General features: G+C 38.3%; 1 protein-coding gene across 1 annotated transcript; it reads right to left on the reverse strand.

Annotated features, from left to right (window-relative positions):
- Positions 1 to 1,627: 1,627 nt before the first annotated feature.
- On the reverse strand, positions 1,628 to 7,797 carry LOC143889950 (F-box protein SKIP14-like). The gene is made up of 2 exons (XM_077394363.1): positions 5,712 to 7,797; positions 1,628 to 3,167 (listed from the first exon to the last, which is right to left on the reverse strand). Exons 1-2 carry the CDS (start codon positions 6,645 to 6,647, stop codon positions 2,625 to 2,627), a joined length of 1,479 nt encoding a protein of 492 aa, XP_077250478.1. The 5' UTR covers positions 6,648 to 7,797; the 3' UTR covers positions 1,628 to 2,624.
- Positions 7,798 to 13,291: the final 5,494 nt, after the last annotated feature.

Below are 13,291 nucleotides of genomic sequence, written 5' to 3' on the forward strand. Positions count from 1 at the left end.
TCAAGTGTCCAAACAAGTTTATCAGGTAAATATATGGGACTTACCGACAGCAAATAAGGAATTCTCAAGTGCAATATAAGAACGGTTTCAGAGATAATAGAAGCACAAGCCCTAAGTCACCATTTTAAAAGGGTTATAAGATAGGGTTATCATTCACAATAAAGATAGGGTTATCACACACAATACAGACATGGTTATTATCACACACTAAACACAGGGTTCAAACGCATTAATAGAAGCACTAATCCTAAGAGAGTAGATAAGCTGCTAACATTCACTTACACTTCGTGGGTTTCAGGCGTTAATGGAGAAATTTGCAAGAGGTTGGCTGTAAAGTTTGGTAGGTGAAAAGTAAGAGAGAAAAATCTACTATAACGTGTTCTTTTTGCCATGAGGGGTATTTGGGTAAAAGACCATGTCAGAAAAAAGTGTTTCGACCTCCGTTCACAAGTTTTCAAAAGGGTGTCACCCATTCACTATTTTGTTATTTTTCTGTCACCAGTTGACAATTCTTTCTAAAAAAAATTCAACTTAACAAATACCACAAAACTAGCTGTCATATAATTGTTAGGGGGGTATTTTGGTAATAATAACAACTCGTGGGTTGTGCCGGCCAATCAAGGCCAGTTGCCACCTTGATTTGGGGCTAAGAAAAGGTGTGTATTTGGATTTCTAAAGGGTGGTGAATATAAATATAGTGGGGTGACTTTGGTGCCTTTGATCCACCGCTTATAAAAAATCTACCATCTTTTTTGAACAATCATCATAAGAAACGGTCACTTAATATACTCGTGTTTGGTCAACTCATGACTTCACGCATTCAAACAAACAAAGCCCCAAGTTTTTTAAAGGTTTCAAGCCATACCTTTTTGAAGATCACACAAGAATGTTCTTCAGTAGTCCTTCCTTGTAGATATCCCAGCTACGACAAGAGGTACTGCCCAAAGTCATGCTATTCTCAAAGAAATTCAGCATCGAGAAATTCAAAGGCACAACAAGAAGTCTTTCGTCGTCTATCACTCAAAATAAAAAGTTCAGTCTTCAATTTTGATAATTAATAAGGACTGAAGCCTGTGATGTTCGTCGTTAGGAAGCTACGAAGTTCCTCCACTCTACTCTTGGAAATGGATGCTCAGCTGGCTGAGGAGCGAGTCTTGAGTCTTGAGTCTTGTGCTCCTCCGAAGTGGTGGCAGACCAAGTAGTTTACCAGATAAATTGATAAAAGTCGATGAGTGGCATTCCCAGCCCGCCAAACGAAACCAATAGTATCTTGGTCATGACCAGCTAAAGCCTACTACGCTAAGAAAAAAGGGCATGTGGTAATCGATTGAGCTGCCAATCTTCTTAATCACTCTCGTTAGCACATCTATAAACATGGCAGAATGATACTGAAAATGGATCTGCAAAGTCATACAGTTCAACTATCCATCTAGCTAGCCTCCACATGCCTGGGGAAAGCCCCCTTTTTTATATTAAGGTCCTAGGGAAAGCCTTTTGGACTACAATCACATGATTCACATTGGTAACATGTTGTATGCGAGTTATAGCAGTTTATTGCATCCAAGAGTTGATAAATGACCAAACACCATTTGTAAAAGGTTAACATACCCACATATACAACAAGAAGAATTCAAAACAACCAACATTCCGAGGAAAAATCTATTTGATAGCTTAAGCATCTCAAGGAGCTAACAAAGGCAAACATACCAAAAAACACTGCCATGGCAAATCCCCAACAACCAACATTCCAAGACAAAATCCTTCTGATAATTTAGCATTTGAAGAACCTAACAATACCCAATATCACTGCCATAGCCATTATTCCAGTATCACAACATCCCCAAAACAAGATACACTTGCTAAGACAATGCACATGCAACTAGTAACAGATAATTTTTATTTCTGTAGCAGCCACAGATAAAGTTGAAAGACAGAACACTCGGAATCTTAAAAGACAATGAAAGGTAGCAGTGTCTCCGGTGCAAGTACATTCCTTCAAAACACTTGAACGAATGATCATTTTAGCTTCGCAAGTAATAAGTGTCTAAATGAAGATAAGTGCCATATCTGCAAATCATTGGACAATACTCAAACATGGCCCACATAGCACGACTAACCTTGCAATAATAAAATAACACCCTCCTACTCTATCCACAACAAAATAAATAGTTTTTCTTGTTTTCTGGTCATCCTATGCATCACACAACAGGTCGAGCCCATTGCCATCCACACCAATGTGATATGATCCCTTAACCACGTCCTATTTGGATGGATAAGTGCGTCGATTGAAAGGTCCCCTATTTTTTTCTTTTTGACATGGTTTTCCAATTTCCAATTTACTTTTTTCTTCTTTTTCCTTTTCATTTCTTGTATCCTTATTCGGATTGCAAGCTTAGGCAAACTCGCACCCAATACAACAACCCTAGCAAGATCTGAAGACTCATTGCATCAAGGCTGGAATACTAGCTCAAGGTTAACGATCCGACGAACCAAGAACCAGTTCAATAGTTGGCTTCATTTCCTCATTAAATACTTCGATACCCAAATCTGGAAACCCTCCACGATCCACACTTCAAAGGGCAACCTGGTACTTTCTAGCAATTTTTTTTTTGGATGGGTACTTTCTAGCAATATAGGCAAAAGTGATACCTTGTCTCCTGGTGGAAAATGGTGTGCTTGGAGCAAGACATAAGCTTCCAACAGCCCAAACAAAGTAAGTCAAGACAGAACGTCTCCTCATACTCGTTGTCATTAATGCATCTCCCGCATTGGACACACCGTGGGATGCAAAATATGCATGCCCGGCACTGTTGAGCCACCGGTTGCTTGCCTTGGCAGCCCTCCACCGGGCAATCATAGACGAGCCTCACGTTCTGACATCTAGGGCACATCTCAATATCGATGACACATTCATCATCACAAGAGAGGGGCAAATGATAGTAATGTGGCTTGCGAGCTTTGGGCTGCTGCCATTTATCTGCATCTAATAAGAGCCTCAGTTCTTCAAAGTGCTCGCGTGATATACCGTAAAGCCCACCAAATCGCAGGCATTTAATCCCCGACATAACTTTTTTTTTATTAGTTCCTGGTGTAACTTGAGACTTTAAAGCCTTTAAGCTGTCCACAATGCTACCGGTACTCAATCTTAAACATCCGGGCACGCTCAGCTGCATGGATTGAAGGAATACATGTTAGATAATCAGAGAGGAATCTGAAGACGAGATAAAATATGATATAAGAAGCCAGCAGTAATGAAAAATTCAATGTTTCAGGTGTTCAGTATAAAGGAAAAACTGAATGAGGGTAATTAAATTGCTTTCGAAATTGTAAATAATTGAACAACAAATGGCTTTTTTTAAAATTAACAACTTTATTCAATCTGGAAAGCATATTACAATAATGGGGAGAAGTTGTCCCAACAATGTAACCAGACATTACACCCAATCCCTCTAAAACCAGCACCAGTCCCCTATACACTGATCCCATGTATAACAAACCGCAATCCTATGGCAACTGACCCAAGCCCAATCTGACTGCCATGAAGACAATACGAATCTCCAGCTGTTGCCTGGGATAATACCACCAATACCAGCTTCTCTTGGATTTCCTTTCCATTGAAATTAAATTTCAACCAGCCAGCAGGTGAGTGGGTCCCATTTTGAAGAAGGCTTCTTTTGCCAAAGCAAAAGCATTTGGCAACCTCAAGGTTCCCTCATGGGAAAACCTTGGAGCTCAAAAATAAGAAGCGTAGATCAATGGGTAAATTTACAAGTGAAAGAATTTGTCACTGGTTCTATACAATGTCATCAATGTTTTCCAAGATTGCATATCTGTCAAGAAGAAATGATAATACATTTAGTCATATTTTTGGGGAGGGCAACAATATTGCCGATTTGCTGGATAACAGAGTGTTAGCAGAGATGTTTTAGCAGAAGGGGCAATCTATGCCCCTCATGTAACTGTCTAACCATTGTATTTTTCATTTGTTATCGTCTCCAATACTCTCTTTTTTTTAAATGGTTAAAGCTACGCTTTTGGAATATATATATATATATATATATATATATATATATATATATATATATATATATAGGGGTGGTCAGAACCAAACCAGAACTGAACTGTAAAAAAATATTTTTGGTCCGGTTCGGTTCCGGGTCTAATGTTCTCGGTTCGGTTCCAGAACCGAAGAACCGAACTTTGAATATATATATATATATATATATATATATATATATATATATATATATATATAATATTTTTATATTTCTATTATACATATACTTAATAATATAAATTACTTATAATATTAATAAGTAATAGTTAATACTATTATTATAATAAGAAAGTAACTTATATTATAACTTTAATTAAAAGTTTTTATAAATTATAATTAATAATTAATAATTAGCCATTAGAACCGGACCGGACCGAACCGATTATGTTCGGTTCGGTCCTACTGTGTACTACGGTTCGGTTCGGTTCTTACGGTCCATGGAACCGAGAACCGAACCGGTTGGCCACCCCTATATATATATATATATATATATATATATATATATATATATATATAGTTTTTTATCTCTCTCTATATACATATTATATATATGAGAAAATAAAGTATGTGCAGCTGCACAGATAAGTTATCTGTGCATGCTCACAAACCATTGGGGGGGGGGCACATTTTTGGGGGGGTCCAAAGCATTCATTTGGAAAGCCCTTCCATGGATAGGGTGTGTACCAAAAATAAGCCCTATAGGATCATCCTAACCCAATCAAAGGTAGAGGGAAAATGGACAGACACTGTTTCTGCCCATTTTTTCCCTCCACAAATGGCAGGGTTAGGATGATCCTAAAGATCTGATTTTTGGTACCCTATCCATGGAAGGGCCTATCAAATTAATGCTTTGGATCCCCCCCAAAAAATGTGCCCCCTCCTATGGTTTGTGAGCCATGCACAGATAAGCTTATCTGTGCAGCTGCACATACTTTATTCTCTCTCTCTCTCTCTCTCTCTCTCTCTCTCTCTCTCTCTCTCTCTCTCTATATATATATATATATATATATATATATATATATAGTCATACCAAAAGCATAGAAGATATTTTTTTTTTTATAGGTAAGCTGGGGTTAGGCAGGACCCCTACCAGATATATTAAACAAGGAACAAAGATACAGCATGAAAGCCCAAAGACCACCCCTAGCACAGTGCACAGGGGGAAACAGAAAAAAAGGCAACAAGCTCATGAAGATGCATCGCTCTATAGAAGAATTGGCTAGGACACGGCATTGGTATGCCTTACTATCAATTTCTAAACATATATTTCAACAATGAATGATTAAAACCCACTAGGGTTACTTGTTTCAGCGATAAGCATCCAAATGTTTCACAGAAACATCCATTTAAAAAAATGTTTCAAAGAATATGCGGTAGACCTATAGAGAAAACAAATTTGTTGCAGTAACAAGAACCATCAGAACCTGAAACTGTTTTAAAAGTGCCAAAATGAAGCAACCACATATCATAGATAGCACAATGATTGATAGCCAGAGAAAGCAAACAACCCAAAAGACATGAAATTGAAAACATTATGAACAGACGCACCAACTAATAATAATAAAAAGCAAAAGGAATCCAAGAATGAAAAAAAAAAAAGAAGCACGCAAATGGTTAAGTTTTATTGATAGTATAATAAGCTTTGGTAACTGACCTTTGTAAGTCTAGGATTACACTGTAGTACACGCTTCAGACCATCATCACTGATCCTCAAACAATTCACCAGACTCAAGCATTGCAAAGTTCCTCGAGCCCTACTAGTCAGCTGTAAAAGAGCAGTGTCTGTAAGCCTCTCGCTCAGTGGATGATCAATATGAATATGCCTCCACAGAAGCACATCATTTTGAACTTCCAAGTGCAGAGATTTGCAAACCCTTTCAACAGAAAGGAGATCCCGCACACCCAAATAAGGGAGTGCAAAGGACAAAGCTTCATGTGGAGCTCCTCCATCTCCATCAGAACAACTATAACTGCACTCCCCCGATACTTTACTTTGACAGTTGATGACCTGCTCATCCTTGTCAACAAAACTCATAAACCCCTCTAGATTCGAAATTGAGATGAACCCATCATCTAATTCCTTCTCCTCTGCCCACCCATCAAACCAGCCAGGTGAACTCAATCTCTCATTGTCACCCACATTATGAGGCTGCGATTCAAAGACCATAGCCCTGTTCCAAACAGCAACTAACTGATAATCTCCTTTGGTTGGCTTCTCTCCGCTGCTACCAGAATCCTCAGATCCCATCTCCAAACCTTCAAGCCAACCTGTGATTGTCGTAACGGTTGCACTCATCTCCATGCCAAATGGATCCGATGGTAGAAGGTTGAGAACATCATTGGTGATCGGATCGCAAGAACATCCCGAATCATTTTTATCCTTTCCCAAATCATATGACTCCCCAACTTCCCAATTCAAAGGCCGGGGCTTATCAAAAGATTCAAAACCCTCGCCGTTCTTCTCCCCACCGCTCTTATCCCCAACACCCTCCATGACTAAACTGTTTCCTAACTGAATCGAGGATACCAAATTGTCATCCTCTGAAGGATTCATGGGTAACGTCGCACGGGTAGGGATATTCAAGGCCATTCTCAATGTGCTAAGCCAATATATAATAATATCGTTTTCCCCAAAAAAGAAAAGGAACCCTAGATAGTACCGTTCAAAAAAAAACCCTAGAAGGTAGAACACAAGATCCAAACCCTAGAAGTTTTTTTTTTTGAATGATACCCTAGAATATAAAAGAATAAGAACCGAAACCCTAGAAGGTAGAGCACACAATCCAAACCCTAGAACTGTTTTTTTTTTTTTTTGAATGATACCCTAGAAGATAAAAGAATCAAGAACCGAAACCCTAGATTCCACAAGAAAACCCTCGATTATGGATGAGCAACAAAAAATAAGCACCAAAAATTTCACCGAGCTTCTTGTTAAGAACTTAATAACAATCAAACAATACAATCAACCAAACAAGAAAAGAAACCCTAGAAAAGGGAGCAAGAAAGAAGGAAAAAATCCAAGCAGCCCCTACCCTAACCCAAATAGGAAACAAGGAACGATCACGACAAATCAAACATAAGAACAAATGAATCAACACAAACAATAGACCCTTTTTTTTTTGGTATCTTTTTGGAACCCTAAGAACCCTAATCCTAATAGAAACAAAAAGAAAAGAAACGATTAGAACAAATAAATCTAAAGAAACTAACAGACCTTTACTGTTTTTTTGTATCTTTTTGAAACCCTAGGAACCCTAACCCTAATAGGAAAAACAACAAGAAGAAACGATTAGAACAAATGAATTTTTTATTTTTTTTTTGAAACCCTAGGAACCCTAACCCTAATAGGAAAAAAAAGTAACAATTGGATCAAATCAAAGGTAAGAACAATTGAAATCAAAAGAAACAACAGACCCTTTTTTTTTAAACCATTTTGGAACCCTAGGAATCGATCAGAACTAGATAATAAAAATAGAATCCAAGAAAACCCTAGACCACAGCAATAAAAAGAGAAAGAAAAAATCCCTTACTTTGAAGGCGGAAAAAAGATAAAATCTAATCCGACCCAATCCGCGATCGAAGTCCAATCAAATGAACTGATTGCCGAAAAAATTGAAGAAGGAAGAAAAATATTAAGGGCGTAAATCGATAGAGGGAGGGCCAGAACGAGATCCCTCGGCAAATCTTTCGCTCTCTCTCTCTCTCTCTCTCCTTGATTTACTATTCTAAATTTCAAACTATGATTCTTCGTTCATGGTAATCTATTTCTAATCTTGAAAGTGATTTGTTAAATCGTTCTACCCCTTTTCTTCCCCAAGACACTCCTTGTTGTGTATTTATAACTTATAACTATTCTTTTTAGAATACGATGGGGTGGTACATGGGAAAAAGGGGGTAAAATGTCATTTCTAAAATTTAGGGGTAGAATGATGGGTCCCATCCTATGCACGGATTTGGTTGGAGATTGTGGACCCATCGCATTAAAATATGGGGTAAAATGGTGGTCCCACTGGATACATGGTTTGAGGCAGTTAGTGGACCCACCATATAAAAATAGTGGAGCCCCACCCTATGCATGGATTTGGGTGGAGATGGTGGGGCCTACAACATTGATATTGGGTGTAAAATGGTGGGCGCCACCCCTGCTATGCACGGGTGTAAAACATGTGAAAATTCCAATAAAAATTTTCATGGAAAAAGTTTTCAATAAATATTTTCCATAGGAATAAAAAGGAAAGCGGCAATTCTTTCGCATTCTCCTTGTTTTATATCCTAAATTTTAGACACCTTAAGCAGGTAACCTAATTTTGCTCCAACTTTGATTCTTAGCTCATGGTAATCTATTTCTAAAGCGAGTTGGAAAAATTCATATTTTAAGAAGCCCAAATATTATAATTCTTAAGATTGTTGGATATAATGGACAGATCAAATTTCTACAGATCTTATAAACAAATAATGAAGAAATGATATATGGCTTAGTCGAATCTAAAACAGAAAGTTGAAGTCAAAACATGTTATTTGAACCCAAAACAGGTTATTCGAACTAAAAACATGTTACTCAACCTCAAAATAGTGCAACTCGAAGCCAAAAATCCATGTAATTTATATCAAACCATAATTGAAATAAAAATATGAAAAAAAAAGATTGCACTTATCTTTTTCGATGAAAACCGTTTGGAAAAACCAGATTCGAAGAAAGAAGGCTGAGTCGTGCCACATGGTCACTCTCCTTAAGAATCGTATCCGCCCCCTACCGATGCAGGCGGGATCCGTAAATCGACGCTCCAAGATAAAATAGCCAAATATGCTCAAGTCCACGTGCACTCGCTGACTAGTCCACCCAGAACTACCTTAGAACTGTGCTCAGATACAAAAGGAACGGGTGGAAGAAGATGAAGCAAAACCAGAAAAATAGAATACTTTTTTTGTCTAAATCTCTTTCTTTTTCTGATGGCAAATGCCATCCCAAAACGTCTGTCCAGATGTCTACCCAAACTGTGTTCTCTTCTCCCTTTTATGGACTCCAAAGTGTATGTTGGAAAGAGCCACCATTTATGGGTATGACTATTGAGAAAAGCTACCATTAAGGGCCTTAAATGTTTCTCTTCTAACAGTCACATTTGTGACCGTTGGAGATGAAACGGTTTTACAACTTTAATGGGTGTTATTATCACAACTGTTTGGGGTGCCAATATAAAAAACGTGGGGATAAAAAACAAAGCAGCTTTTTGTGATAAAAAGATCCTTTTCTTATTTAAATCCGAACCCAGACCACGGCGCGGCGCATATGTGATTTTATACATGGGCTTGTGTTCATATAAAACCCAAGGATCCAACAGATTCTAAAGCCCTTTCTCCAACTCTCCATCTTATTTGGATGAGAAACTTTGACAAAAGTTCCAATGTGGGACTATTTATTTTTGCTTGTAGTTGGGAACCAACTCCACACTCTCTCCAAGGTCTAGGGTTCAAGTCCCCAAAAAAACACTCAAAAGTCACTAGCTTTTGAAACGAGGGAGAAATCAAATTGTGAATCTTTCCCTCAAAATTTTAACGAAAAGGCAAAAGGAAATTTTGACTTTTCAAACCTTTAAAATTTCCAACAAAATGATTGGTTCTACCCCATTTCTTCCCAATGCCGCTCCTTATACAGTGTATTTATAACTACTCTTTTTACAATACATGGGGTAGCCCAGGGAAAAAGGGGTGAATATAACAATTCTAAAACTTAAGTGTAAATGGTGGGCCCCATCCTATGCATGGATTTGGGTGGAGATTGTGGGACCCATCACTTTAAAATATGAGGTTAAATGGTGGCCTCACCGGAGGCATGATTTGCGTGGAGTTTAGTGGTATCCGGTGTAAAATGCTTGAGCCCACCCTATGCATGGATTCTGGTGGAGATGGTGGGCTCCGCCCATGCTATGCACGGATGTAAAATGAGGGAGCTCACCATATCAAAACATGTGTTGTAAAATGATGGGCCCCACCCATGTTACACACCAGGTATAAAAAATCCACCTTAAAAAATTCCAAGTAAAATTTTTAATGGAAATTGTTTTCAATAAATATGTTTCTTTAATATATATTATAGATAAAAAGCTATGCCCTTGTATTTCACTGCACCATCCGTGTGGCGAGTTCGGATTGAAATATGACCATTCGCAATGACATGCAAAAGTGCAAAGTACGCCAAAAAGTGCCACTAATGCCCTACCGCCCACGCCGTGCACGTGTGCGCAAACGACGCCTCCCACCATTTGCAAAAGGTATTTGAATTTAAAATAAGTGGGAAGAGTGGAGGGATACTGTTTACACCCATTATAGGCACGTCTCTTGAGACCGAATCATTTGATGATGTCTTATTTGGACTGAGCAAAAAGGGTTGTTGGTTACACTTGTTCTGAGTTCGCTCAGTCAAGAGGGACTGAGTCGCAAAATGATGACCTAGTTGAACTAGGTCAAAGGAGTGACGTGCCTACTGTCACTTGAGGGAAGGTAGGGTAACAACCATATGAAGAAAGGAGGGCATGTAAGTAATGAAGCCTAAAATAGGCAGTTATCAGAAGTTTCCTCCCTGAGAATGTGGGTAATGGGGAGCGGTTACCCAAATAACGCTATAAAAAGAGCCGATTGTCTCCAAAGAAATGGTCCCAAAACTAAAAGGGCGCTGATATCCCCTCCCCCCCTAAATGGATAAAATCCCCCGCTTTAACGGTTTTTGTGAGAGTGGTTCACTGCTTGAGGATAAATCCACCCACTTAACGTTTTTCTTTGCCTTTAAAATCTAAAGAATAACGTTGGGGGGTGGATTTTATCCATCAGAAGGGGGAAACATATCATTTCCCAACTAAAATCAAATGTCTTAGCATTTATCTTTTTATCATTAACTTTCCTGTACTGTACTGCCATTTACTTTTCTTAGGTGTAGTTCTTTCGAATCAGATTAAGGAAGCAATGGATTCATCTTCTTAGGTGAGCCTTTCTCTTTAATTCACTATCCTGTGCATTGTGTTTGCTTGTGCCGTTTCATTGGTTAGTTAATCAAACAGTTTGTTGATCCTGAGAGTTGTTTGCATTCTGCGTACATCGGCAGCATCGTTTGTGTTATGCAGGCATCGTCGATTCCCCCTGCGAGTCGTTCACATTCTGAGTGTGTCGCCGTATCATTCACATTCTGCATGTGTCGACATCTCACACTTAGCATCGCGTCGTACCGTAAAAAGTCTTTTTCCATCTATGTAAAGGCAGAGGAGCCCAAGGAAGAAGTGATGTTCCCATCTTTTTTTCAATCTCCTAAAATCTAAATTCCAAGGGGCGGAAATGTTTCAGTCATCGACCCCCTCGAATTGAGTTTTGATGGAATTGAGTTTTGACGTTGCCTCTCTGGAGACTGTCACATCTGTGCATTCACCACACACTCACACACGGCCACTCATCCACACTCAATGCACTGATCAACCATGCCGGATGATTTTAGACTGAACATATAGTTATTAACCCTTCTCTACTCTTCCGAGACTAATCTTTTATTCTTCCCTCATACTTTTACTTTAAAAAAACTCCAATTTTCCAATTGTAAAACCTTTTTAATTTCAAAACTCTTTTATTTCAAAAATCTCTAACATAAGTTACCCATAATTGCATCATTTTTATCTAAATCTTAGAAATAAAAAAAATTCTTACAAGTTTTTTTTATGAAAATAATGTTTTTTTCTTGCAATCCAAGCAAGTACGTAGAGAGAGAGAGAGTCTTCTGGAAGATGGAGAAGGTAAAATCCTAGTCCACGTGGGTTTGGGGACGACAAAGCTAATCAAAGTGGATTTAACTAGAAGGGAAGAATTAAGGCACATTTGATGGGGCCCACTAGATAAGGACCGGCTTATTAAGGGCCGACGGACCCATCAAGATGAAATGAAGAGAGATCAAGAAATTAAAGAGAAGATGAACTTTATCAACAAAAAAAATTGCCAATGATCGATCTAATCAGGACTAAAACAAGTCAAATTAGCCTGATCCAACCGTACAAAATTTAGCCAAATTATGAGAGCATTGAGTGAAGAGTCTCAATGTATGAAACAGATCTCTAAATCATCCCGATCGAACTGGGCAAGAATAGACGACTCTATTGAAATCCCTACACCAAAGCCGAAAAGCCATAAACTCGCCCCCATTTATTTATAAACCACGGTCCCATGGAGAGACTTGATAAGGTACGGGTGGAAAGAGCACCAAAACTTATGAAAAACAGTGAAAACAAATGTGCTAAAATTGGGATTTTATTTTCCTGGTTTTTTGGGGCTTTTACATGCTCCCTTCACACCTACCCTCTCAAGTCATTGCATCTCCAGCCCATCTCTTACAACCGGCCCCACAAATATTCCATAGAATGTTTTTTTTCTTAGTTGCCAAACATACCCCAAAGGAACATTTTCCTTACTCATTAAGAAACTTAAAGATTGGCTTTGGCTTGCTTCGACTTGAAGCAAGCTCAAGTGAGCTAGTGGAGTGAAGGCCGTGTAGCCAAAGAGTGGAGGGTCTAGTTACTAGGTCTATCAGTAATGCACCAATTCTATAATAAACATTTTTATGAAAATCTGCTAAAAGGAAAGAGATGGTTATGCTTCTTCCTAAAATACACTCATTGGGCCCCACTTCTATCTTGGATCCATGGATTTAAATTTCGGTTTCGGGTCGAAACTGAAATTTTGGCCAAAATCCAGTAAAAAAAAGTATTTATTTATTATTTCTGAAAATTTGGGGAAATACTATATTTATAAAAAAAAATCAATTTATTCGAAATAAATTTCGGCCAAAATTTGGGAAATCCGAAATTTCAAATTTCGGATTTCAGGAAATTTCAGTTTCTGTCCGAAATCCGAACTGAAATTTAAAACCATGCTTGGATCCACCATAAGTCAGGCCAAATATTGTTTAGAATATCTCAATCAGATGATCCTAAGGCCCGATCTACCATGCCTTGCTTAGGGCAGAAGAGAAACTAAATTGTGATTTTTGTGGACATTTATTTATCTTACAAAAGCCCTTACGGATCGGATCGCCTCAGGATGCTTTTGAAGATAATGGTCTTAGATTTCAAATACTTGTCTCCTTGTAGGAGAAAAAAAACATATACTTTTCTCCTTGTAAAAAATCCGTCCTACCATCTATTGCAAAAGTGACTCATTCAAAAATGTTCTTTTACCATCTATTGTTAAAAGTGACTTATTCCT

The sequence above is a fragment of the Tasmannia lanceolata genome, unplaced genomic scaffold (genome assembly GCF_043159265.1).
Source record: "Tasmannia lanceolata isolate RefF3 unplaced genomic scaffold, GAP_Taslan_0.1 ptg000013l, whole genome shotgun sequence".
Classification (NCBI taxonomy): domain Eukaryota; kingdom Viridiplantae; phylum Streptophyta; class Magnoliopsida; order Canellales; family Winteraceae; genus Tasmannia; species Tasmannia lanceolata.